The sequence below is a fragment of the Manis javanica genome, chromosome 12, assembly GCF_040802235.1.
Source record: "Manis javanica isolate MJ-LG chromosome 12, MJ_LKY, whole genome shotgun sequence".
Lineage (NCBI taxonomy): Eukaryota > Metazoa > Chordata > Mammalia > Pholidota > Manidae > Manis > Manis javanica.
In genome coordinates this window covers 13,988,864-14,015,143 of record NC_133167.1, presented here as the reverse complement: position 1 = coordinate 14,015,143, position 26,280 = coordinate 13,988,864, and the positions used below count along the sequence as shown (strand labels likewise).

General features: G+C 43.1%; 2 protein-coding genes across 2 annotated transcripts in view; one reads left to right on the top strand and one right to left on the bottom strand.

Annotated features, from left to right (window-relative positions):
• SGPP2 (sphingosine-1-phosphate phosphatase 2) overlaps positions 1-26,280 on the top strand; it is a 104,717-nt gene that overhangs the window by 54,908 nt on the left and 23,529 nt on the right. Inside the window, exons 3-4 of the mRNA XM_037015850.2 lie at positions 18,623-18,802; positions 21,420-21,509. Of these exons, the coding sequence (XP_036871745.2) occupies positions 18,623-18,802; positions 21,420-21,509 (270 nt within the window). The remainder of the gene's footprint in view (positions 1-18,622; positions 18,803-21,419; positions 21,510-26,280) is intronic.
• The window catches only part of FARSB (phenylalanyl-tRNA synthetase subunit beta), a 102,881-nt gene continuing 96,328 nt past the window's right edge, over positions 19,728-26,280 (bottom strand). The window contains exon 17 of the mRNA XM_037015849.2: positions 19,728-19,751. Coding sequence (XP_036871744.2) covers positions 19,744-19,751 — 8 coding nt within the window. The 3' untranslated portion in view covers positions 19,728-19,743. The remainder of the gene's footprint in view (positions 19,752-26,280) is intronic.

Genomic DNA, 26,280 nt, shown 5'->3' with positions numbered 1-26,280 from the left:
AATGCCTCTGCATGGCTGCATTACAGTTCTCAGTTTCAAATATCATTTTGTGGCAGAATTTATGTCGTGTTTATTCCCCTAATGTAGCATAGAATTTCTACATTACAGGCAGACCTCATTTTATCATGGTTTGCAGATATTGCATTTTTTGCAAATTGAAGGTTTGTGGCAACCCTGCATCGAGCAAGGCTATCAGCACCATTTTTCCAGCATTTGCTCATTTCATGTCTCTTTGTCACGTTTTTGTAATTCTCGAAATATTTCAAACTTGTTCATTATTTCATTTGTTATAATGATCTGCAGTTAGTGATCTTTGGTGTGAATGTTATAATTATTCTGGGGCACCATGAACTGTACCCATATGAGACAGCAAACTTAGTAAGTGTTGTGTGTGTTCTGACCACTCCCCCGGTCAGCCATTCCCTCATGTCTGTCCTCTTCACGGGCCTCCCTATTCCCTGAAACACAACAACATTAAATTAAGGCCAGTTAATGACCTTATAATGGCCTGTAAGTGTTCCAGTGAAAGGAAGAGTTGCACATCTTTGAGTTTATATCAAAAGCTAGAAATGCTTAAGCTAAGAGAGGAAGGCATATTGAAAAACTAGGCATCTTGCACCAAATAGCCAAGTTGTGAATACAAAAGTTCTTGAAGGAAATTAAAAGTGCAACACACAGTGTTGAGCAACACACACCAAATAAAGAAATGATAAGAAAGGGAAACAGCCTTATTGTTGATATGGAGAAATTTCAGTGGTCTGGATAAAAGATTAAACCAGCCACAGCATTCCCATAAGTCAAAGCCTAATCCAGAGCAAGGCCCTAACTCTCTTCAATTCCAGGCAGGCTGAGAGAGGTGAGGAAGCTGCAGAAGAAAAGTTGGAAGGTAGCAGAGGTTGGTTCATGAGGCTGAAGGAAAGAAGCCACCTCCATAACATCAAAGTGCAGGTGAAGCATCAGGTGCTGCTCTAGAAGCTACACAAGTTATTCAGAAGATCCAGCTAAGATAGTTAATGAAGGTGGCTACATTAAACAACAGATTTTCAATGTAGATAAAACAGCCTATTTTGAGAAAAGATACCATCTAGGACTTTTGCAGCTAAAGAAGAAAAGTCAATGCCTGGCTTCAAAGGACAAGCTGACTCTCCTGTTAAGGGGCTAATGCAGCTGGTGACTTTAAGTTGAAGCCCATGCTCATTTACTATTCTGAAAATCCTAGGACCCTTAAGAATTATGCTAAATCTACTCTGCTTTATAAATGGAAAAACAAAACCTGGGGGACAGCATGTCTGTTACAACAAGATTTACTGAATATTTTAAGCCCACTGTTAAGACCTACAGCTCAAGAAAAAAAGATTCCTTTCAAAATAATACTGCTGATTGACAGTGCACCCAGCCACCCAAGAGCTCTGGTGATGTACTGCCATTAAGAACATTCGTGATTGACGGGAAGAGGTCAAAATATCAACATGAACAAGAATTTGGAAGAAGTTGATTGCACCCTTCAGGATGACTTCGAGGGGTTCAAGACTTCAGTGGAGGAAGTCACTGCAGATGTGGTGGAAACAGCAAGAGAATAAGAAGTAGAGCCTGAAGATGTGACTGAATTGCTGCAATCTCATGATAAACCTTTAATAAATGAAGAGGTTTCTTCTTATGATGAGCAAAAAAAGTGATTTTTTTTGAGATGGAATCTACTGGGTAAGATGCTGTGAAGATTATTGAAATGACAATCTTTCTAAATTGAAGGATTTAGACTATTACATAAACTTAATTGATAGAGCATTGGCAAGGTTTAAGAGGATTGACTCCAATTTTGAAGGAAATTTTGTGGATAAAATGCTATCAGCATTGCATGCTCCAGAGAAATTGTTCATGAAGGGAAATGTCAGTCTGCAGCAAGCGTCATTGGTGTCTTATTGTAAGAAATTGCCGCAGCCACCCCAGCCTTCAGCAGCCACCACCCTGACCAGTCAGTCAGCAGCTGTCACCATGGAGGCGAGACCCTCCACTAGCGAAAAGATTACAACTTGCTAAGAGCTCAGATGATGGTTAGCATTTTTAGCAATAAAGTATTTTTAAGTCAAGGTACATACACTGTTTAGACGTAATGCTATTGCACACTTAATAGACTACAGTATAGTGTCAAGTTAACCTTTAAATGCACTGGGAAACCAGAAATCCATTTAATTTCCTTTATGGCAATATTTGCTTTATCGCAGTGGTCTGGTACCAAACTGCAGAGTCTCTCAGGCATGCCTGGATGGCAGAATACCTTCCAAGAAGGAATTTGTTTCTCCCTCTGAGCAAAACAACATATAAGTAACACAGAAAATGAGGAAGAAGAGTCATTTTGTTTAGGCTGGTATTTAGCCTTGGCCTTTCCCAACTGGACTTCTGCCTAAATCTCTACCGTTAGCCCTTCTTCCTCTCCGTTCTTGTCTCTGGAGTCACGGAACTCCGGATGACCCCTGCTTCCTACGCTAGTCCCTGCATGTTAGACACACCGACTCTATTTCATGCTCCTTCCTAGTGTACCCACTGCCTTGTCTGACCTCGCCTGCTCCTACCTGCTACAAATCTCAGCACAGACATCACCTCTAGAAAAGCCTCGTACCTTGTATTACAGTCCCTACTACATGGCTCTTTATTGTTCTGTGAACCTGGCACAGAGTACCGACTCAATACATAATTATTGATTCAAGTAAATAAAAGCTGTTTCTACAAAGATAATATAAGAACTGTCCCCTTAACAGGGGAAAGACCTGTAAAGGAGTAAGTACAGTTCAGGGTGCTAAAGATACACTAGAAAAAAATCTACAAAGTATTCAAGGTGTAGCATATTAGAGATCTTTTTAAAATGCAGTTTTCCCCTGTGAAATGGTTTTCCAGTGAAGGAAATGGTTCTTCTGATGGGAAGTCAAGACACAGATTTGGTCAAGATTCCATCAAAGTTTTATCCAGTATAAAAATATTAATTCTCTACATTTCTGAACTGCTAAGGACTCTGTGCCAGAGATGAGATTTTTCTCCTTAAAAAAGAGCATCATAATTTCTTTCTTACCTTATAATTGGTGAACAACTTTTAAATTAGTCATTTATTCATTTAACAAATACCTGATAAAAGTCTATATGCTAAGTCCTGGGGATTAAGCAAAGAAAAGGACAGACTCCATCCTGTTCTCCTGGGGGTTTACTTGTAGGCAAAATGGACAGTAATAAGTAAATCAATACAGTTATTAAAGATTGCATGACTGTTATTTAGACCACAATTCAGGGTGAGAGCAGAGCCCTACTTTAAAGAAGGTCAAAAGGCAATCTGTGCTCATTTCATTTAACTTAAAGCTTGAAGAATGAGAAGGAGCCAGTCAGGTGAGGAGCTTGGGGAGAGTTCCAGGCTGAGATGGGTGGAAAGGGCAAAGATCCAGGCTCTGGGACTTGAACAAGGCAGGGCATCCACTCAGAGTGGGAACGAGCTAAGATAAAAATATTTAGTCTAAATGCAGGCAGGGTGAAGTTCTGTGAAGAAAAATGAAGGCCGGATACGGGGAGAGAGTAGTGAGAGGAAGCTGCTTAGGTAAGGTAGTCAGGGAAGGCCTTTCCTTGGCGGTGGCGCTGAAGCACAGGGCTGACCTGACTTATAACTCACATTTAAATTGTTCATGGCAAACTAGGAGGTTCAAAATTCATAAGCTGTCTTTGACTGATTTCTTTATTCATTGGAAACCAATCTTCCCAAGAAGTCTAAGTGGCCCAGCAAGCAAGCCTGTAAGGAGATCGCCAGATTTTAAAAGTGTGAGGTCACCTTTGAGTTGGTCTTTTCCATCTTTAGAACAAAATATGTGCTGTGATTCAAGAGTCCGTCAAATGGTAGTTTTATAAAACTGCTCTCACTGCTCGCTGTCACCTGGAGTGACATGTCAGCCGTGGGGTGGAATGTCGAGGCTGCAGGGCAAAGGGCTCAGAGAACATGGCAGTGCCCTGTTGGCCTGGAAGGCACACACTGGCAGGATCAAGTCAAGCCTCTCTGATTACATAGGGTCACGGGGAGGTCACAGCCCCAGTTAGAGCCCTGTATGGGAGGTGCTGACTGTGTGATCAACAGCCCCAGCTAATAGAGTTAATCACTCACTGGCCAACTGGAAAATCAATGGTGCCCTGCTCGCCCCACTCACTTGGCCTCCTGCCAGCCTCCTTCCTTTGCTTCCTGCAGTGAACAGGCGTCAGGTAGGGGACTCTCCCTCTGGGACTCCTGCCCTTTCCTGTCTAAAGACTGGCGCTTCAGAAGGAGAGTCTGACTTCAGGGGAGGAGAAGCAGCTCTTTCTGTCTGGGAGATACCTTGTAATGCAGCCATCCTGTGAAAGATGGGGAGGAAGCAGGAAAGACAGGGGATAAGGAAAATAAAGGGTCTTTTGGAGCAAAGACACTATTGCAGCCAAAGTGAAAAGAAGACATGATTTTCGGGGATGATGGGCTAGAGAATATGCACCTGTCTACAACCCCTTGTCAAATGTGGTGCAGTCTTGGTTGTTAGAGTATTTTCCACTCAAGGAGTGGTGAGTTACTTTTTTCTGGTTGAGCTCTAAAAGCTGCTGTCACTCTGTTCCCCCCAGACAGGCCCTTCCATAGAGCCGACTAGGCCAGAGATCTCTTGGCAGACAGCCTGAAGAATCAGGGTGTCAGTGACCTGGATTAGGGTTTAAACTGTTGTGTACTCACCTCAGGCCTGACTAGGAGTATGTCTGAACCTTTTGACTGGCAGAAAGGTTACCAGCAGGTGAAATTAAACCCCTGGGTCAAGGGAACTGATCAGTCAGTCTGGCTGAGAGGTTTCAGGGCTGAGGTACGCTCTTCTGTACAGAAGACATGGTCATAATAATTCAGACATTGCCCAAGAGAGAGGTTACATCTTAGACCAGGGCCAGCTGCTCTCACAGGTGAGATGAGGAGTTGCGGGTCCGTGTGGGGGTGGTGGTAGCGGGAAGCAGTGAGATAACACGTGGCTGCTCATGTTCACCCAAACATCTCTGTTTTCCTTTTGGAGGGAAGAAAATGAAAAAATGGCAGCGGGGAAGGGCAGGAGAGAATAAACAGGGGTGTTGATAAGCATACTGTGTACTGAGTGTGTTATGGAGGTAGTGCACCTCCTCAGCTTTCTAGACTGTGGGCCAATCTTGGCGTTCAGAGTTGGTGGCCACCCCTGTCCACGGTCATCACATTGGCAGTTGTTCGAAATGAGTATGAAATTGGCTCAGCCCAGTGTTGACAGTGCAGCCTGTGATGTCAAACTCAGAAAGGAAATGGATGTTGTGTAAAGGGATAGAAGAGTCCACTGGGATGTCCCCCTGATTAGTTGAGTGGATCAGTATCCAGGGCGCCCTCACTGAAGACCGATGTCATCTGCATTGTCCTAAGGGAATTTCTTCCCTCCATCCTATGATTATGGCTCCCATAATTTTGTCAGCGTGCACATTGAGTCTGTATTCTTGTGCATTTCCCTAGCCCTCCATTTCCTTCCCAGCCTCGTAGTGGTAATCTGATTGGCTCACGGCCCGCAGCACGACAGAGCACCTCCTGAAAGAGCGCCTTCCCCGCACGTGGGTGCGGTTGCTCCAGCGTGAGGAAATGTAGCCGCGGTGTCGGCCTTTACAGACAAGGACTCTTAGACCTGAAGGTTTGGGAGTGATCATCTATCGTGCTTTTCGAGTTAGTTCAACTGCCACTCAGGAGAAGTGGGAAGATTTGGGCATGGGTGAAGGGAGCCATATCCAGACAAACAGAAGGCCTCTAGTCGCTGAACTTTCCCAAACAAGGACCGTGAGGATCAGTGCCTCTTGAAACCCAAGTGTACCTGGGTGCCACTAGAATGACCAGAGCTTTAAGAAAGGTCTGGGCAGATGCTCCTTATGCCGCCCTCCTCAGCTCTCCCATCTGCTAGGCACTCTTAGAACATGAACGATGGAATGTGGGGACACTTGTGAAACACAGATGAACTAGAGAAATGGGCCTAGGTGATTGTGGGAATTTGCTTGATTAAATTAAAACGCACATGCACATACCAGGAATTGGGGTATGTACATGAAGTGTCCTGGGAAAGTTTACAGATCATAAGTTGATAATTTAAATTTAACCTACTTGTATCCCCTTCTTATTCTGTCTATAGAGAAAAATAAGCAAGTGACTTGATAGGGTCCTTCAAAGGTAGAAAACAGTGCTTTCTGAATCACTGCCAGAGCATGGCCTCTGTTTGCTTGATCATATGCACCATATATAGGCTGCTGTTAGCAATGTTGGTTTTTAATATCTAAATGACACCCAAGCTGATCTCTCTATCTCTCTCCATATATATATATATATATATATATATACCAAAGCAAGTGATGATTCGGATAAAGGTGGTGGCAACTCATTGTTAATGTACTATGCTGAAAAGCTCCAGCTTGCTGTTGCTAAAGACAAGAGTTCTGGGGAAAATGATAGCTCATTTTGGAGGCTACTCTTGGAAGTGGTAGCACTGTTGAGGCTAAGTCAGCTTCCATTCAGCTCAGGGCTGATTTTGCATGTAGCCTGGGAAGCATCCAGGATGGAGGGATAACGGCCACTGACCTTGCACCACAGGATGGCGATCCTCGTCCATGACCCTCATGGATCCATCATGATGCATTAGCAGTGATGGCGTGGACCACAGTGAAGAAGCCCTATGCGATACTCACTACCACATCACCCCATTTGATGTTGGTAAGATTTTGCTCCAGGAAGATGGAGATGGAATTCCCACTGTCTGTAAGCTTTCCATTCTCAGCCTTGATAGTGAGTTGAACCTGCCTTGGGTAGACTCATTTCTTAACATGTAGCCCATGACGTTTAGGTCAAGGAAGGAATCACTGCTGGCCATGATACCCACTTTGGAAGCAGCTTGGGAGCTAGATGTCCGGTATAGGCAACTCCACTTAATCCATCTTTAATACAGTCATGACAGGGATGTGGCTGGCATTGCACAAAAGATGAGGCTTCTGTTGACTGTGGGGGAGCTGAGAAAGCTGCGTGAATTTTAAACATGAAAACCAAAGTAATACATTTTAGACCCAGTCTAGGTAGCAGGATTAGTTAGCAAGGGTTATGAGTTGTTCAAATCCATTTGGTTCCTAGTTTCAGACAACAAGTAATAGGAGTTTTTTGAAAGCAAGAAATTTATCCAAATGTTCATCCAAATCTGTTCAGCTCCAGATTTCAGAAAACAAGAATTTGGATAGTGAGGGGTACATGTGTATTTACACATGCATGCATGGATGCATTCGTTCATTCATTTATGACCTAGGCTTGTTGCAGGGGCTGGGGGATAAAACAACCATAGCCTGACCTAGAGGCAATCATATGAAGATGAGTGGAAGTAGGTAACTGCATAATTGTAGAAGCACAGCTATGATTACCAAAGTGCCTAGGAGCGTGTGAGATAAACTTGTATTCGTTTTACTTTAAGTATGTATGTCATGGTTTTAATGCACATTATAAAATGTAATTAACAACCAGATCATGACTTCACAACTGTGTCACTAAAAGGGAGTGAGCCAATTTGAATACCAATATTAAAGAAATAATAACATGGGTGGGCCCTTTATGTGGCAGAATCTAGAAGGTGGTTTGTGAATTACTGTAGTTTGAAAAACACATGTGAGAGGTGAGTGATCTGGGAGCACCGAGGGGACCTCCAAATCCAGATTGATGGGAGAGCCACAGAAGTGTCTCAGCAGAAGTGCAGACGTGTTCCAGTGAAAGCTGTGCTGATTAGATATTATTAATATTAAAAAGCTAGTCATTTAGGCTGTTCCTGCCCTATGGAGACCTGGGAGGATGCTTGGCTAATTGATGAAGCTCATTGGTGTAGAATTCAGCCAGTTGGGTTGCTGGCTCAGATTGCTTGGGCATGATTTCTTGGGGCGATTTTCCTGAATTTGTTGGGGTTTCTCACCTGTGAAAGAGTCCTGCTGCAGGTTTCAGTGGTTTTGATGCAGGATGAGAGCCAAAAAAGATTTAGATTGGGAGTCAAGCAGCCAAGACAAAAGATGGACTACCCTTCCAGCTTGAACATTCTGAGACTATATTTAGTTGAGATCTGTATTTAAATGCCTTTTTTTTTTTTTGCTGTTGCCTAGGCTTACTGGCTGAGTTTCACATACAGATTTGTGGCAGCATCCTCGGAGATGAGAATAGTTTGTGGGTTTAATCAGATGAGAAAATTGAACATGGCATATGAGTAACATCTATTGCATGCTTGTTTTCAGGGGCCTATAAAAATAAAGGTTTTGGTCTTTCTACATTATTTTGTAGTTTATGTTTTCTGTGGTCAGTGAAACTGACAATTGAAATACTTAGAAATGTGAGGGAGGAGTCTAACAAAAAGGAGTTTCTTAGCAATGGTTACAGTGTTATCTGAAGCAAATTTGGGTTGTTTTTGCAGGAAAAATTCAAACAGCATGAAGTGCCCACTCCAGATCCAGTTCTATCCCCCCTAGTGAGTCTACCATTCAGTTTCCCGTGTACTTACATGTGTTTATATATATAAATATATTCTGAAAACTACAAATGGGATAAAAATATACTCTTGCTGCCTCATGTTTTTTTTTTCATTAACAGTATATTTCTTAATGCTGTTTAAATGACCACATAATTTGTGTGACCAGCGTCCTGGCAGGAGCATTTAGAGTTGCTGCCAGGTTCTTGTGGTAGGTTGGCTGTTTGGAGGAGGTTTGGGCTTATGCAGGACCTCAGCTTTTGTCCGTGCTCTGCATCTCCTAGGACTGAAGACGCCCATTCTCTCAGTGCATGTCATTTTGGATGTGACGTCTCTCTAATGTTGGGTAAAGGACTCAGGTCCCAGCCTTCTGCTGGACCATTCATTGGTGGCATGGTAATGATAAAATTTTGGCAATTTTCTCATCAGATAAGCCATCTTAATCTCTCAGCCCCAAGCACAGTGGCCTGTTGGACACTACATGGACCTAATGGGTTTAGGATCATAGAATTTGGGTTCTTTAAGAATAGATACCTGTTCTCACATATTATTTGCCAGAGGCTAGATGGTGGCGTATTGTGAAAAGACCATAAGATTCGAAATCAGAAAATGAAATTCAAGTCCAGCTCCTCTGCACTGATTGTATCATCTTGAGCGAGGCACTCACCTTCTCTAAGCCTCGATGTTACACAGTTTCCTCTAATTCCTCAAATAGGAATGATGTGAACATCAAAACAATGTCTAAGAAGTACACTCAAGAATCACTGTACAAATATTAGTTGTTATTTAACCCAAATCTTCCTTAACAGTGAAAAGGAAGTTCACTTGGGTTGAAGTCACTTTCCTAAAGCTATACATGTATGTATGGTTTAATTACTAATCTTTGTCCCTTGAGTGCTTATCTTCACATTTAAAAAGCAGATCTGAGCTTGAAGAAATGGAGTATTAGAACATGAAAATGTTGAAACTTAATTACTTTCTTTTTCTCACCTGCCATTTGTGCTTCAGTTATTGTATTTCCATCTTTACAAAACTTGGAATATGTGAAGCCCAGTTTTCTGACAGTCTACTGTGATTTGTGGCATTTGCCCTGTAGCATCTGTGATTTGGGGCTTCAGGCATGGGATGAAATCTCATTGATTTGAAATTACAATTGCTTCTCCCGGTGATTCACCCCCACTCCTCCCAATCCCATAAACACCCAAGGCACACACTTATAAAAGAATTTTAAAAAGTCAGTAAAATAATACACTACCCTAAGTACAAGAGGACATTCCCCAGTTGAAAACTTTTCACACTAGGTAATAAGCAGTAGTCTCGAGATTGCTCCCAAATAAACATAAGCAAGAATTGCTTTTAGTTCACTTTCTGAAGTGAGGTAGGTAACCATGGAGCAGTGTGTACTCCAGGGAGTCAAAAAAAAAAAAAATTGAGTAAAACAAAAATACAGGCTAGTGCAGTCTCTTGTTTGCAAAATTATTGATCAGATAAACCTCCACAGCTAAAACTTGCTCTTAAAATGAATCCCATACTCATGATTTTGAGTAGGTGGGTTTTGGACAGCTTTCTTTGGCCTGTGCAGTCACCTCCTCAATGACCCGTGGAACTGGGGTTAGGGGCAGAGCTGGCCAGGACTTTTGAAACAAAGAATATTATTAGTCCCCATAGCTGCTTCTCTGGAATCAATATTTGGGGCATTGTCAATAACCATTTGGAACAAAGGGTGTCAAGGGCACATGGAAGAAGTTTTTCAGGACCTATTTTGATGTCTAGTTTCTCCTTTTTTAAATTCTTACAATTTACATACCATAATATTCACCTCTTAAAGAATATAATTCATTGGGTTTCAGTGTATTGAAATTGTTCTAACTCAAGGATATTTTCATCTCCCCAAGAAGAAGCCCTGTATCTATGAGCACACATTTCCCACTCCCCTCTGCCCAACCCAAGACATCAACTAATTCCCACTCTGTCTATATTGATTTGCCTACTCTGAACATTTCATATAAATGGAATCATATAATATTTGTCATTCTCATATCTATCTTCTTTTACTTAGCATACCATTTTCAAGGTCCATCCATCTTGTAGCATGTATCAGTTCTTCACTGCTTTTTATGGACAAGTAATATTCCATTATAAGGACATACCACATTGTGTTTATCCATTTGTAAGCTAATGGACATTTGGGTTGTTTAAACTTCTGTCTGTTATGACAGATGATACTAAGAACATTCATGCATAAGTTTCCGTGAGGGCAGATGTTTTCAGTTCTCTTGGGTAAGTACCTAGGAGTGGAATGGTTGTGTGTCTGCCTTGTCTTTATCCAAATCATCCTATTAGCCACCTAAGAAGAAGGGGAGTAGTGTTGGTAGAGAAGCTGTGGTCTTTGGGTTATATATCCTTATTCTCTAGTCTCAACAGTTAAAGAACAACATAACCAATTCTTGACTTTTTAAGAATAAATCCATGGATAGACTATACATCCAGTGACCCACAGTGTTTCTTCCCCAAGACATCTGAGGGGTATCATACACTCTTGTTAGTTGCTTGTGCTCATTTCCCCATGGTGGAGTGGGCTTTGGGATAGCACGAAGGAAGAAAGATGTTAGAGTTTATCAAAATTTGTGTGTGGATGGGGAGAGGTTTGAAGAGAACGTCTTGGTGTTCTTTCCATTCTGCAGAGGATTTAGCCTTTATTTTAACAACAGTGGATGAAGATGGGATGCTTTGGGGGAAAGAGGACAAATGGTAGTCTCAGTGTATAAAAAAAGAATGTGTGGCTTTGCTTTTAAAATCCCATGACTGCTTTACTAGTAATGTTACTTCAAGAATCTTCTGTTTTCCAAACTATTTATACTAGTGTGAAGAGTAAAGTCCTCTTGATCAGAGATGAGTTAGACCTTATAAAGTTGTCCTTCTGGACTATAATAACTAGACAGGGTCACCACAATAAGAGAAAATGCACCTGTTTGCTCTGCCCTGGGTGAGCCCAGCCAGTAAGAACAGACCCCAGGTTGGAAGTTCTTCCACGCTGTGAGGACAGGTCTCATGTTGACGGAATTGGCTTACTGAAAAGCCTTTTTTGTATGCCTGGAATCAACAGTAGACTATCCAGAAAACTGGATTTTCTCCCCTCTTATATATTTCCTTTATCTTATAATCATGAAAGAATCAAGAAAACAGACTAATTCTTTATCACAAAACCCTACCAGGCCCCATCCAGCACCATGCAGGGGACCCAGCCATTACTCCGGCATTAATGACCTGTAATTGCTTCCTGCCTCGTCTCCTCTTTTGGATTTTTCCTTTACATACAGACTCTTGGCGCCTCAGCCCAGAGGAACTTGATGGATGATGGAACTTAATTTGGTCTCTTTAGGTACGAGGGCCCTTAACAATACAGAGCAAAGTTTTCCATTTAGGGCAAACCATGTCAAGTTAACCATTATACTCTTTGTAAAGTAAATGGAAAATAATCTGTTCTGCCACAGTGCTCTTTTTAATAGGCCTCATTTTTTAGAACAGTTTTAGGTTCATGGCAAAATTGAGTGAAAAGTATTGATATTTCCCATGTTTCCCCGGCCCCCAGCCCCTCACAGCCTCTCCCATTATGAGCATCCCCCACGAGAGTGGTACGTTTGTTACCATTGACCTGCAATCACACATTGTAATCAAAGTTTATAGTTTACATTCAATTTCACTCTTGGTGTTGTATGTTCTGTGGGTTTGGACAAATGTATAATAAGGTGTATCCATCATTACAGTATCACACAGAGTAGTTTCGCTGCTCTAAAAATCCTCTGTGCTCTACCTGTTTATCCCTCCCTACCACCAGCCCCTGGGCAACCACTGGTCTTTTTCTTTCTCCATAGTTTTGCCTTTTCCAGAATGTCATCTAGATGGAATGATATGGTAGATAGCCTTTCCAGATTGACTTCTTTTACCTAGTAATATGCATTTAAAATTCCTCCATGTCTTTTCATGGCTTGAAAGCTTGTTTCTTTTAGCATTGAATAATACTGTCTCGATGAACCATGGTTTATTGATCCACTTACCTACTGTAAGACATCTTGGTCACTTCTAAGTTTTGCCAGTTATAAATAAAGTTGCTGTATGCAGGTTTTTGTGTAAATATATTTTCAGTTCATTTGAGTAAATATCAAGGAGCTTGACAGTTAGGTCAGATGGTAGTTTTGCAAGAAACTGACAAACTCTCTTCCCAAGTGGCTGTGCCATTTTGCCTTTTCACCAGCAATGAATGGGAGTTCCTGTTGCTCCACATCCTTACCAGCATTTAGTGTTGTCAGTGTTTTGGATTTTGGCAGTTCGGATAGGTGTGTGGTGATTCCTCACTGTTATTTTATCTTGCATTTCCCTAAAGCCATGAGTATCTTTAATAATGTTTTTAATATCCTAAAACTTTTTGATTCTGTCAGGTCCAAGCCACTCCTTCTGTTTTTCTTTAGCGTGATTCTGCTGTTTTACTGGACCAATAAAATGGCAAAGAAGCTGAGCATACATTTTGCTAATGTTTTGATTCATATGTTTCATGAGAACAAGATCTTATCTGTCTTGTTTTCCATGGGATTTCCCAAATGAGCACGGTGCCTGGCTGTTCACTCACTAAATATTTGCTGAATATGGTGGGTTAATGGTGGCCTCCAAAAAGACATGATTCTAAAAAAAGGATTCTTACAGATGTAATTGAGGATCTTGAGATGAGGAGGTCATCCTAGATTGCCCAAGTGGGCCTTACATCCGATGACAGGTATCCTTACAAGAGAAAGGCAGAGGGAGCGTTGAGATAGAAGAGGAGGAGACAGAGGGAAGGGCAGGAGGCCACGTGACCGCAGAGGCAGAGACTGGAAGGACGTGGCTGCAAGTCAGGGAGGGCCCCTGGCCACCAGAAGTGGGAGAGGCAAAGAAAGGATTCTGCCCCTGAACCTCCGGGAGTGTGACCCTGCTGACATTTTTATTTCAGAATTCTGGCCTCCATGTCCTGGGCAATTACTAGCGTATTTTCTCTTTATGGATTTGCAGAGTCTGGATATTTCATCTATGTAGAATCATATAACATGTGATATTTTGTGTCTAGCTGCCTAAACTTAGCACAAGAGCTCCTCCCTTTCTATTCTAAATGCATAGTGATACCCCTTTTACTTTCTTAAAATGAAATTCAGAGATAATATGACCTACATAATTTTTTAGACATCTGCCTTGTAATAAAAAGGTAACTTTTAAAATAAGTAAATGCTGGGGCATGTCCACACTAGAACATTTCACAGGGTAGTAGGATCCTTGGACCTGTAAACAGTGTTACCATGAGTGTGCCAGCTACAGGGCTCAGACACAGGCGTGATGTGTTGGAGTCTCAAATGCAATAGTGGCATGTCCACTGGTGGCCTGAATTCCCCAGATGGTGAACAGTTCTTGCTAAAGTTCCAAATAAGCCAAAGTGCAATCTTCCCTTAGTTTATACAGTAGTTATGTTCTCAGAAATTTCAGTATATGTTCAAACCTTGCAAGAAAATATCTGGTGTTTTTTTGCAAAAACAGATTTAGGCTCATAAATCAGAGGGATACACCTACACAAATGTCTGGCAGAACACTCAAGCATTGTGTTAGACACAAAAAGCTCTTTCCACTGAGGGGCACTGTCTTGTGCAGTGGATGGCATATATAGCTTCCTTGACGTCATCCCCACTGAATACCACAGTGGTGCCTGCAGTCACTGAGCAAACCAAGAATGTCTCCTAGGAGAGCCCACATCCCTTGCCAGGATCAGTGGGAAGCACTTCCATGTACAAGGTCACATCTGGGTCTGTAGTCCATCAATTTCCTTGTTTTCCCACTTTAAGTAATTTCTCCCTCTTTGTCCCATTCTCCCTACAGTGATGAACCTGCTCAACAGCCTTCCTCTTAAAAACAAATGCATATTTAAAATCTGTCTTCTGTCTGCCTTCTGCTGACCTCAGTCATGCCTTTATGGTCACCTGGATTTTGCGATATTCTCTTAACTAATCTTTCTCTCTATTCTTGATGTGTTTGCCCCCATTCTGCCCAGGACAGCAGAGGGATTGGTCAGGCATACAGACCTCTTCCCAGGACTGAAGACCCGGCTGCCCTTCAGTGTGGTGTCTTATCGCCAGGCCCCACCCCACTTAGCTGCTCTTCACATTTCTGAAAAACTTTGAAATGTTAAATGTGGAAACCTAATGCCCACTGAGATGGTACTAGGATGAGGGGCCTTTGGGAGATGTGTGGGTCTTGGGGGTGGAGCCCTCATGAATGAGATGAGTCCTTATAAAAGAGACCCTTATAAAAGAGACCTGGAGAGCTCCCCTGTCCCTTTGCCACATAAGGACACAGCAAGAAGACAGACATTTGTGCCCCAGGAACCAGACACCAAACCTGCCAGGGCCTTGATCCTGGACTTCCCATCCTCCGGAATGTGAGAGAAAATTCTCTTGTTGATAAGCCACACAGTCTGTGGGTGGTATAACAGCCCAGGCTGAGACGACCACTTTTTGAGATGTGGTTGACATACAATAAACTTTATACATTTAGCACCTTTCTTGAGGTATAATTTACAGCCTGTACAATTCACCCACTTAAATTGTACAATTCCATAATTTATGGTGTTTTCGCAAAGTTTACACATATTTATATATTTAAAATGTATAATTTGGTACATTTTAACAAATGTATGTACCCATTAAGTCACCACCATAATAAAGAAATTCTCCCTGTGCCCATTTGTGATTTCTTTCCCCACCTCACTGGCAACCACTGATCTGCTTTCTGTTGTTTGCGTTTTTGAGAATTTTATAGAAGCAGAGTCATATAGTATATACAGTATTTTTGTTTTTGTTTTTGTTTTTGTTCTGGCTTCTTGGTTCAGCAACATTATTTTGAGATTCATCCGTGTTTTAGACTGTAATAGTAGTTCATTTTTTTTTTTCACTGTTTCTGAAAAATATTCAACTGTATGATTATACCACAATTTGTTCTTTGGTTGATAAAAATTGGGGTTATTACAAAGAAGCTGAGTTTGAACTTTCATGTGCAAATCTTTGTGTGACGTATGCTTTCATTCCTCATGGGTAAGCGCTGGGAGAGGCGTGGCTGGGTCATAAGGGAAGTAGGTATTTGACTTTTTAAGAAACTGCCGTGCCACACTTTTCCAAAGTGGTTATCTCCTTTTGCATCTCCTGTAGTGGTATCTGCGGGTTGCAGGGGCTTGCCCATCATGCATCTGTATGCTCAGTGCTTTTCATCGTAGCCGTTCGAGTAGAAGTGGAGTGTTGGGCCCATGCAGTTTAAAGGCTAGGAGCTCCTGGGAGCCCCCACTGCATTATCACCCAGTAGCACTTCTCCAAGCCTTTGCTCAAGCTGTTCTTGCAACCTAGATGCCTCTTTCCCATCCCACATCTTACATAGTCTTCCTTTAGCACTCAGCCCCAGCGCTGAGTGGTCTGTCTGTACATACTATACATATGTGTATACACATACACACACTTTTTAATATATTTGTAATATATACATGTTATATATATGTATAATTATTTTATTTTTTTTCCCAAAGCATTTGCATTATGATGAGATCTGTTTGTGTGACCATTCTCTCCCTTAAGGATGGGGACCTAATACAGAGTTTGGCACATCTTGGGATTGCTGTGACGAACCACATGGCACGGACAGGACTCGCCACCCCACGAGAGCTACTCTTTCCTTATCACCAGAAAAATATAGCTCTATTTTCTCTTGTTTAATGAGAGCTGACATTACAATAATTGTTATATGAAATGTATTGATGAGAAACAATGTGTAGCTGTTGTAATATTTTTAAATGGACATTATCCTAAGTCTTAGAAACATCCTTCAAATGCATAGAAATGAAATGCAAGGAACTTGTAAACTTCAAGGAAGTTAAACTTTGTCTGAACAAGGGCCGCCCAGTCAGTCTTTACTTTATGATTTTAATGCTTCTTGTCTGAGGATTTTAAGTATTTTTGAGTAAACTAGAGCTTGTCATTATGCTTGTAATATTTTGTTCATGTTGGTGAGTGGGAAAGGGCAGGGCTGAGAAATATACTCAGGCAGCTTTTGAGAAATTCTTGGTAGTCAGTATCTGCGAGTTTTTCAACTCTGCAGATAATAGTCTGATGTGGTTTTTACAGGTTTACAGGAGGGAGGCAGAAACATAAAAGAGTGAGCTACTTTCCAGAACAGTAGTTCCTGGTAATAAGGGGATAGTAAAGAGGTTAAATTTCAAAGTCTGATTAGAAATCACAGCTATGGAATTTGGAGTGATTGTTGCTGAGGCTTTAAAGCCTGTGGATTTGGCCTGCTGTGCACAGACAGCAGTTCTTGGTTTTTAACCCAGAGGAAAGTGGCAGCGGAACTCAAAAAACACGTGCAGCACCTTCTGGGGATACTGCGTACACTGGAATAATGCTCAGCATTAACCAGCAACTAAATGAGTTAAAACAAAGCACCGAAATGTGAGAAACACTAAAGCAATCGGGCTGACCAAAATTATTTTGAAATTGTCCTTCATAGTGGGTTTTGGTCCAAAGCCAGGTAACTCCACCCATTGTGAGCTAAATAAAGCCCTAGTAAGATCAGTCCGGCATGGTAAGATGAGAAGGCTTGTGATGAAAGTCCGTGGGGGTGTGACCTGTGCAGGAACACAACACTTCTCAAATTCTCCTCTGTACACAAACCACCTGCGAGCCTTGTGTAGACGGGGGCTCTGGGTCAGTAGGTCCAGGCTGGGGCCTGAGGTTCTGCATCTTAAAACAGTGCCCAGGGGGAACAGGGGCTGCCTGTTCTCAGACCACATTTTGAGTTGCAAATGCAGAGACGTAAGTGAGCAGGTCACTCTTTTATCATGAAATTGTTCTGTAAAAAACTCTCTGACAAAATAAGTAAGTGTGTTAACAGCCCTACTCATGTCTGGAGGGAATGAAAATCAAACTCTGATTTTTATCTTGTACTTTCAGAAAGGAACTTGCGGGGGTGGGGCGGGTGGATTTCTTTATTAATGGCATTATGAAAAAGTCATTTGAGGAAACCCAGATTGAGTTGTCTTTAGGGCCGTTTGTTCTACTGATGCTCCTGATTACTAAATGAACTGAAATTATATCCAGTATGTTGCCTACACTGATTAGGATGAACAATTTTTCTCTCTCTTTTTTTTAATTGAAGTATCATTGATATACCATCTTATGTTGGTTTAAAATATACAAATATACAGCACAGTGGTTCACCGGTTACTCATATTGTTAAATCCTCACCCCCTCTAGTACAGTCACTGTCTGTTAATGTAGAAAGATGTTACTGAATCATTTATTGTGTTCTCCAAACTTTACTATGGTCCCTGTGACCAACTTATATTGTAATTGTGAATTATTATGCCCCTTTATCCACTTCCCCCTTCCCCCTCATTCTCCCTAACTCCTCTCCCTTGGTAACCACTAGTCCCTTCTCTGTGCCTTTGAATCCACTGCTATTTCAGAGGAACAAACAATTTTTAACCTGAAGTTCTGTAAGAACAGCCACTTTTCTGGTTAGAACTTGAAAACAAAGGTTATCTGATTTGAGTATTAGATTATCCTTAGTCCAGGACCATCCTGGGTTTGAAGCCATTATTGTGGTAGTTTAAGGCACAGATTTGGAAGCCAAACTCCCTGGATTTGAATCCAGTGACTACTAACCATTACTATGTACAATGGTTTACTCCTCTGTCAAAAGGGCTGTGTTCTCTAGGTGTTCCTAACTTAAGTGAGTTGATATGTGTAAAGTTCTGTAGTGCCTGGCACACATATCAGCTATATAAATGTTTGTTAAATATATGACTAAAATAAATAACATATGTGTTAAAGTCACATCTTCATTGCCCAGTGGTCCTACAGCAGCCAGAAAGTAGGCCTGTTTCTCTTTTTCCCAACTGAAATCTCCTGCAAGCCTTTCCCAGTAGGTAGCTGGGTCAGAGAGAAAGCTGATTTCAGCCAACACACAGGGACCCTCAGAGTGAATTCATGAAATCTGGGAACTTAACTTTATGTACTGGGTAGACTCATCTTAGACCTTTGGTCTTGCAGTTGGTGATGTATATCGGCCAGGTGGCCAAGGACATCCTAAAGTGGCCCCGCCCCTTCTCCCCTCCCGTCGTGAGACTCGAGAAGAGAGTGATGGCGGAGTATGGGATGCCGTCTACCCACGCCATGGCGGCCACCGCCATTTCCTTCACCTTCCTCATCTCTACCATGGACACATACCAGGTGAGGCGGGCACCCCCCAAACCCCCCATGTAGCCATACAGTGAGGCAGCAAAGGAAGGTTTCATTCAGTTTCCCTTTTTGAGGGCCTTCATGAGATTTACGAAGAAAACTAGGGGAAACTGAAACCTGTTGAGCCATCAGCCACAGTTCCTTCATAAATAAAGTGGCCATGTGATCGAGCATCCAAATTAGGTTGTAGCTGAGAGGGGAAGAGGGCACCATTAATACTGATACATGCTCCGCGAGCATCACATGGGCTGTCTTGGGAACCTGGTATGTGGCTGCCCCCAGCAGAAAGCGTTTCACCTAGAGCCGCCCAACGAGGCAGCACTTGAATCCATTCTCTCATGTTCTGTTTGGAACAGACGTTAGGAGTTTATGATCCTAGTAAAGATTTGCCAGGGCTGAGTCGGCTCCACCAAACCCTCCTGCTATACACCTCAGGACAAAAATGAGTCTGTGCCCCAAATTAGCCCCCAAGGATGTCTCCGTGCCTGGTTGGAGCCCAACCATTAAAACTAATGGCTCTGCATTTTCTAGAAAACTGTCTAAATGACGGGAGATTAATAAATGTTGAAAATAGAGTTTTACTTAATTAGTATCTGCTCGGATGCCAGTCACAGTGAAACCTTTTAAAAATTAGACGATTACTGCAATGAAGTTTTGTTTTGCCTGATAACTTTTGCTCTACTTTGTGTTTAATTTACTATTTTGTCTCTTACCCATTGGGAAATTTAGATTTCGTTAAATCTTGCAGACTTGTATGGAAATGACAGTATCGTTTCACCCTGTCCCTTTACCCCAGAAACACAGGGATGTTCCATGTTCCAGGCTGTGCAGAAACGGGGGTGTCAGCCTGATGCAGTAGGAAGAGGACAAGATTAGTGCTGGGTCCAGGCTCTGCCTCTGTGGCCTTCCTCCTGGTCACCTGGGTGTAGATCTCAGTTTCCTAGAAACAGATGGGTATAAGGAATTTATCCAGCTGGGTATAATCAGTTGTCAGAACATATTTAAATATCATATCAGGATCAAAAAATGTCTGAGCTCCCCAGTGCTGTCTGAATTAATTTCATGCAGACTCCTGAGCTACGTCGTACCCAGGGTCAGCTGCCCAGGGGGACATAGTGGACCCAGTGCTGGGCCCCATCGGGCTGCTCTCAGCGTCCAGGGAGGCCTGTGAACATGCCGAGGGTGCTTAGGAAAGAAGCAGCAAGTAGCAGCTGACTGTGGGGAAGAAACCACCAACCACCATTTATATACTCATTTCAAGGCCATCTAGCCCTTTAAATATTCTTTTCAGCTCATGTGATGCAATAGTTTTCTCAAGACCTGAGTTGTTGTGGACTTCTTTCCTATTCAGTTGTTAATCATAAATATATTTAGCTATTTGGGTTATTTGCTGTAAACCGCTCTAAATACGAGTTTATATATATAAATATATATCACGTTTATATATCAGGCTAATGTCCAAACGCTAATTTCTGAATGCATTAAGTCATTCATTTTTAACACTCTTTCCTAAATTGAAATCTGAAACCCAGTTAATGATAAATTTTAAGAAAAGACATATGACTGTGTATTATTATACTCACATTTTACACTAGAAAGTGTGCTGGGCTTGGACCCAAAAGGTGTGACTTCTGGTTTTGACTATGTCCCTTACTGGCTGTGTGACCTTGGGCAAGAAATTTTGCCCCTCTGAGCCCTGGTTTCTCCCACGGTGAGGATCAAATGGAATGATTGGTGGAAGAGCATTTTGTGCTAAAGTTCAATATTAATGTAATTTATTGAGGTTAAGGGTTTCCTCGTTTGTAGAATGAGGCCAGTAATAGAACCACTTCATAGGATTGTGTGAAGACTTAATGAGACAGTGATTATGAAGTGCTTTGAATAATACACAGTTCTCTGTCATCTTTGTTCTTTTCACTGTGGAAGACCACAGACATTAGGACTACAAGCATGTGGATCATGTCTCTATGTCCGGTTTATAAGCAGAGCATCTGGATGTTCCTTATATGACTCAGTATTAATCAGATTCCTCCGGCTGCAATTTTTACCCACCAGCAAATGTTGAGATTTAGTAAAGTCTGAACTTCTGCCTTGACATCTGTGTGTAAATATGCCCATTCTTTGCTTGGGCCCAGAGCCCCTGCACTTCCTTTCCATAAAGCCAGCTGTTGCCCAGCCTGTATCCCTGTAGCAGAGGCTGGGCAAGTAGAAGGTTGGACCTGCAGATTATAGTGCTGCCACCCTTTGCTCAGTGCTGTGTCCTTCAGAAGTTTTTATCTAAGAAGCGGTAGAAATAAGAAACTATACCTACTCCACTGAAACTGCCAGCACATTAGCTGTGGCCATGGGTCTTAGAGCCAGGTTCTAGAATGTCCTGTCGCACGTTTCTAGGTTGTGAAACTTCCTGCCAGAACTGTATTCCTAGGCATCTTCCCCTTCTCTTGCCTCAGTTTTCCCATTTTTCAGATGGTTCTAGACCATCAGGTTGCTGGTCTAGGGAGTGTGAGATTGAGACTAGCAGTTATTGGAACAGGAGTCCTATGCCCTTCTGTGGCACCACCGGGAGTCTGAGCACAGACTAATCTCCTTGGTTCTCTTCTCCCTGCAGTATCCCTTTGTTCTGGGCCTGATGGTGGCTGCAGCGTTTTCCACCTTGGTGTGTCTCAGCAGACTCTACACAGGGATGCACACAGTCCTGGTAAGGCTTTGTGGCGGGACTTGCCGTTCTTGTCTGAATGGTACTGTGGCCAGCGTGTCAGTGTGTTCCTCACACCACGTGTTTATCAAGCTATTTGCATATGTAGTTGTATTTCCCATCAGGACAATGAATTAAGCAATTGTTATTTTGTGGCACATGCTACTAATGAATCATCAAGGCAATGTCAAGGAGGCTGAGCTGGGCTAGCCCCTCATGACTGAGGATTGGTAGAATGGCGATGGCGACTGAGGTCAGTTATTCCATGTGGGTTATCGGTGATTTGGCAAGAAGCGCCAAAAAGGCACCCAGGCTCAGGGCTGGGAGGGTCTGGACTCTGTTTCCTCACTGGGGCCCTGCGGAGATGCACCTGAGTTCCCTGGCCCTCCTGTGTCTCTCACTGGTGCCTGGTGTTGGATATCCTGGGAGAGGGGCGGGGAGGGTGGAGAGACAGAAGCAGTAGAAGCGAGCAGACTGAGGGAGAGTTTGTCGACGTGGGCGGAGACAGAACCAGGAGGACGTGAACCCAGAGAAAGGGGACTTCCGGCTGCACAGGACTCAGACGGTGACCTTACGCTTCCCACTAAGAAATGGAAATGCCAGCTCAGAGGAAAGCAGGGAGGACTCCAGCCGAGAGTGAGCGGAGCCAGGGCCGGGTCTAGGGTGACGCAGGTGAGGGTCCAGTGGAAGGGGTGCCAAGCACCTCAGAACTCATGATAAAGGATTTTAATGCAATAAAATTAATGTAGAAAATTTCAAAATTAATGCAGAAATTTTCCATGATGAACAAATGTCCAAATGTTAAATAAAGCCCGGCTCTGACCCAGCATTCACACGAGCCTGCTGCTTTAGCTCCTCATCCTGGCTCCAACTGGGTACTAGGAGGAAGGGGGACCCAGATCTTGAAAACCCTACAAGTGCAATTAGGGGCCAGGCTCATTATCTACCAACGAAGTCATGTCCTCGCCATCCCTGTCCCATCGCCCGGGGCATCTGGTGGCTTCTGAGATGCAAGGGGAGGCAGGGAGCAGAGCATTCTCAATTTGCCACGCCGCTGCTTTGCATTATAAAGAGTTCGCTCCAAATACATCCACAGACTTAAATGTGGAACGAAGCAGAACTCTCTCGGGTGTTTTGGTATTTCTTTTATCTGAGGATACTTTTTAATTTCCATAGGTTTTAATAAAAAAATGATCTTGGAAACTCAGGTTAAAATGAAAACCAAAGTAAACACGAGGATGTGGGGCTGCTCACATGAGTAGAGGACGTGGAAAACCCACCACAATAAAAATACTGCTACATGGCTTGCTTTCCTTATAAAATGGGTTTTGAGGATGGGGAAGCAGCTATTTGTGGGGAAGATCATGTAGGCCTCTCATGCAGATGTCAAAGAATGGGTACAGCCACTCTTGTTGGAGCGTCTGTCCCAGAAGGATCTGGAGCAAGGGGCCTCCCACCCCCGTCCTGCTCCACCGTCGCTGCCTGGGACTTCTCTCACATGTGGGATTCTCTTTCATAAAGATCTTAGACCCTAACCAGGCCCAAGCCCGAGTCAGGATCAAGGTGTGGCCCAGGGTGCGATGGATGCTATATAATTTCTAGTACCTGAAGGAACAGTTAGTTGGTTTTAGTAGTAAGAGAGAGGTTGGCAGGTTTTATTTGGCAGCAACTTAGATACTAAAGTCAACAAAGCCTGCCTCCCCAAGTCTGCTGATGGAGACAGATGTAGGCACTGCTGATCATTTGGTATGACAAGCACTGTAATTAGCATGGAACAGCTGGATCAGGCCAACTGAGGCGGTATTCCTCTACATGGTACCCCTCACCATCTCTGGGGACTGTCATGCTTTAGTGGTTCTCAATTTTGGCTGCGTATTCAAATCCCATGGAAAGTTTTAAACAAAAATCTTAGGATATCTGGACACCTGAATTCATATCAGCAACATTATTCACAGTAGCTGAAAGGTGGAAGCAACCTAAGTGTGTATCACTGGATGAGTGGATAAACAGCCTGTGGTACAGACACTGATGGAATACTATTCAGCCTTCAAAGGGAAGGGGAGTCTGACACACACTAACATGTGGACAAACCCTGAAGATGTTATGCAAAGAGAAATAAACCAGTCACAAAGGGGCAAATATTGTATGATTCCACTTATGTGGGATCCTAAAAGTAGCCAAATTTATAGGGATGGAATGTGGAATGGTGGTTGCCAGGGCCAAGGGGAGAGGGAGAAAGGGAAATTACTGTTCAGTGGATGCAGAATTTCAGTTTGGGATGATGATAAGTTGTGGAGGTAGATGGTGTGATGGTTGCACAACAGTGTGAATGTTCGTAATACCACTGAATCGTGCATTTTAAAATGATTTAAGATGGTGAATTTTGTGTTAAGTGATTTTTACCACCATAAAATATATATACACATATATGCAAACAGACATGTATACAGGTGGGTTCTAAGCACTGGTGTGTTTTCACAGCTCCTCAGTTTGATTTTAATGTGCAGCCAGGGTTGAGAGCCATTGATTAGACTGATTATCCCTTAGGGCTAGGCCTGGGCATGCACGTGAGCACAGCCAGAGCTGGAAGGAAGGTGGAGACCTCATCGCGCTGTGTCCACGTCATGGACGGCATACAGCACGTGAGTCATTCAGGCCTCCGCCGTGTCTCACCTCTGCACAAAGAGGAAAAGCAGTTCACAGCGAGCAGACATGTGCTTTTCACACCATTAAGAAATCATTCTTGTCAGAGGTGAATGCTTTGCTGTGACATCAAGGCTTCGGGACAGGTTCCAGCTGCCTCCTACACAGGCCCAAGTGAGGCCCGGGGAGGCACTGAGCCTGCACCTGGTGTCACTCTACTGCTAAACCAGCTCTTCACCTCAGGAAGGGTGTCTCAAAGAAGAGTCCCCAGCAAGAAACCTGAGCACCGCGCAAGCGCCTGCCTTCCCACACCTCATCAGCCAGGCAGTCAGCAAGATGAATTGATTCTGGCTCTTAAAAATGCCTAGAGCCGTTCTCATACCACTGCCAGGATGTTACCTCCAAACGCGATTATGCTGTTCCCTGAACAGAAGAGAAGTTTCTCCACTTCCTGCTGGATGTGAATGATGACATGATAGCCAGCTGTGAGCAGCAGCCCTCTGGGGACCTGAGGGGAGTCCCCTTTTGAGAGCGTTCAGCACTGTTCATACCAAAACACTGAAATAAAACACAGGGGTCCTGATGACATGAGCTTCTGACAGCACCACACCTGGGGTCACTGTACCTCTTGGCCTCCTGTTCTAGGTAAAAAGTTCCTCATTGCTCAAGCTGATTTTTATTAAGATATTGTATTTCTCATAATGAAAAGTACCCTAACCGATGATTTACAGAAACAATTTTTTGGTGTGTAATTTCATGTTCTCTTGGCTTGAAGAGTACACCAGCTGCAGCCAGCTAAAGGGGGATGAAAGGAAAAAGAGGGTGGAATATCTTGGAAGGACAGGGGCAGCTCATGGAATTTACCATGAACAGAGTCGACACCTAAGCCTCAGGGAAGACCAGAAGCGGGGGCTCTGAGCTTGACTTCCTCTCCCTTTGGAGCCGCTGTTCCCAGGACCCCACATCAACAATCTCTCTCTTGGATCAAAACCTTAACTTCTAGATTGGACAGGTCACTACCCTGGACCAGTGAGCGTTGGCAGGGAGCTGAGGTCACAGAACAGAAGCAGGACTCTGGAAGCCACCCCTGTGAGTCGCAGTGGCAGAGTCCAGAGAGCAGGAACTTGGAAGACACCTCGGTAAGTTCACCACTATGGAGAATGCACACACCCATGTGATCACCATCTGTGTGAGGCAGGACTTCCTGAATGCAGATCACAAACATCTATTCAAACTCACCTCAACTTAAAGGGAAATGTATGGGCTTTTATAAGCATAATGTATGAAGGGCAGAGGTTCAGTGGCCACTGGGGAAGTGGGACCCGAGGTCTGGATCTTCATTGCAAGTCCCCCAGCTCTTTCCCAAGGACATCTCTGCATCTCTCTGCATGTGGGATCTGTGCCCCTGGGCTGCCCTCTCTCTGAGGCTGGACCCAGGAAGCACTAAGCTTGCACCTCTACTGTTTTGCTTCTGAAAGAATTCCACTAGGGAGAATTTCAAGGAAGGCCAAGGAGCCCACTGCTGCATCAAATGCTATCCAAGGATGCCAAGGACTGTGATTGGACCAACTGGGTCAGGAGCCAACCTGTGTGAGCAGGGACCATGATTGGCAGCACTGGGTGGGTTGGGATTAGAATTGGTGTGTGGGAGGGGCAGTTCTCCAAAATGCCATGGGTCTGTTACCAGAAGAAAAGGCCCAAACCCCAGTGATATCCTGTCTACCTCATCATTAAAAAATTTTTTATATTCTTTCAGACTCAAAAAATGGACATTGTACTTGTGTTTGAGGGAAAAGAAGGATGAGAATAAATCAGGAAGACTGATTGTACTATATTTGTGATACTTGAAATTAACCGACTCACACAGACTTGATTGCACGTCCTTTGACTGGGAAAGCCATCATTCCTAACCTCTTAATAGTTAAAATTAGCTGGAACTTTTGTTGTTCTTAGATCAGCAAATGGTTGTTCCATTATTTTGAACTTGAGTTAGCTGAAATGCTGCTCTATTTTATTGTCCCTAAATTGTTTGATCTGAAGATAATTAGGTAGATATTAGGTTTAATTTGCTTAGTCATTTCTTTTTTTTTCTCCTAAGTATTGCTTTAGTTTTGGTTACAGTTGGAAAATG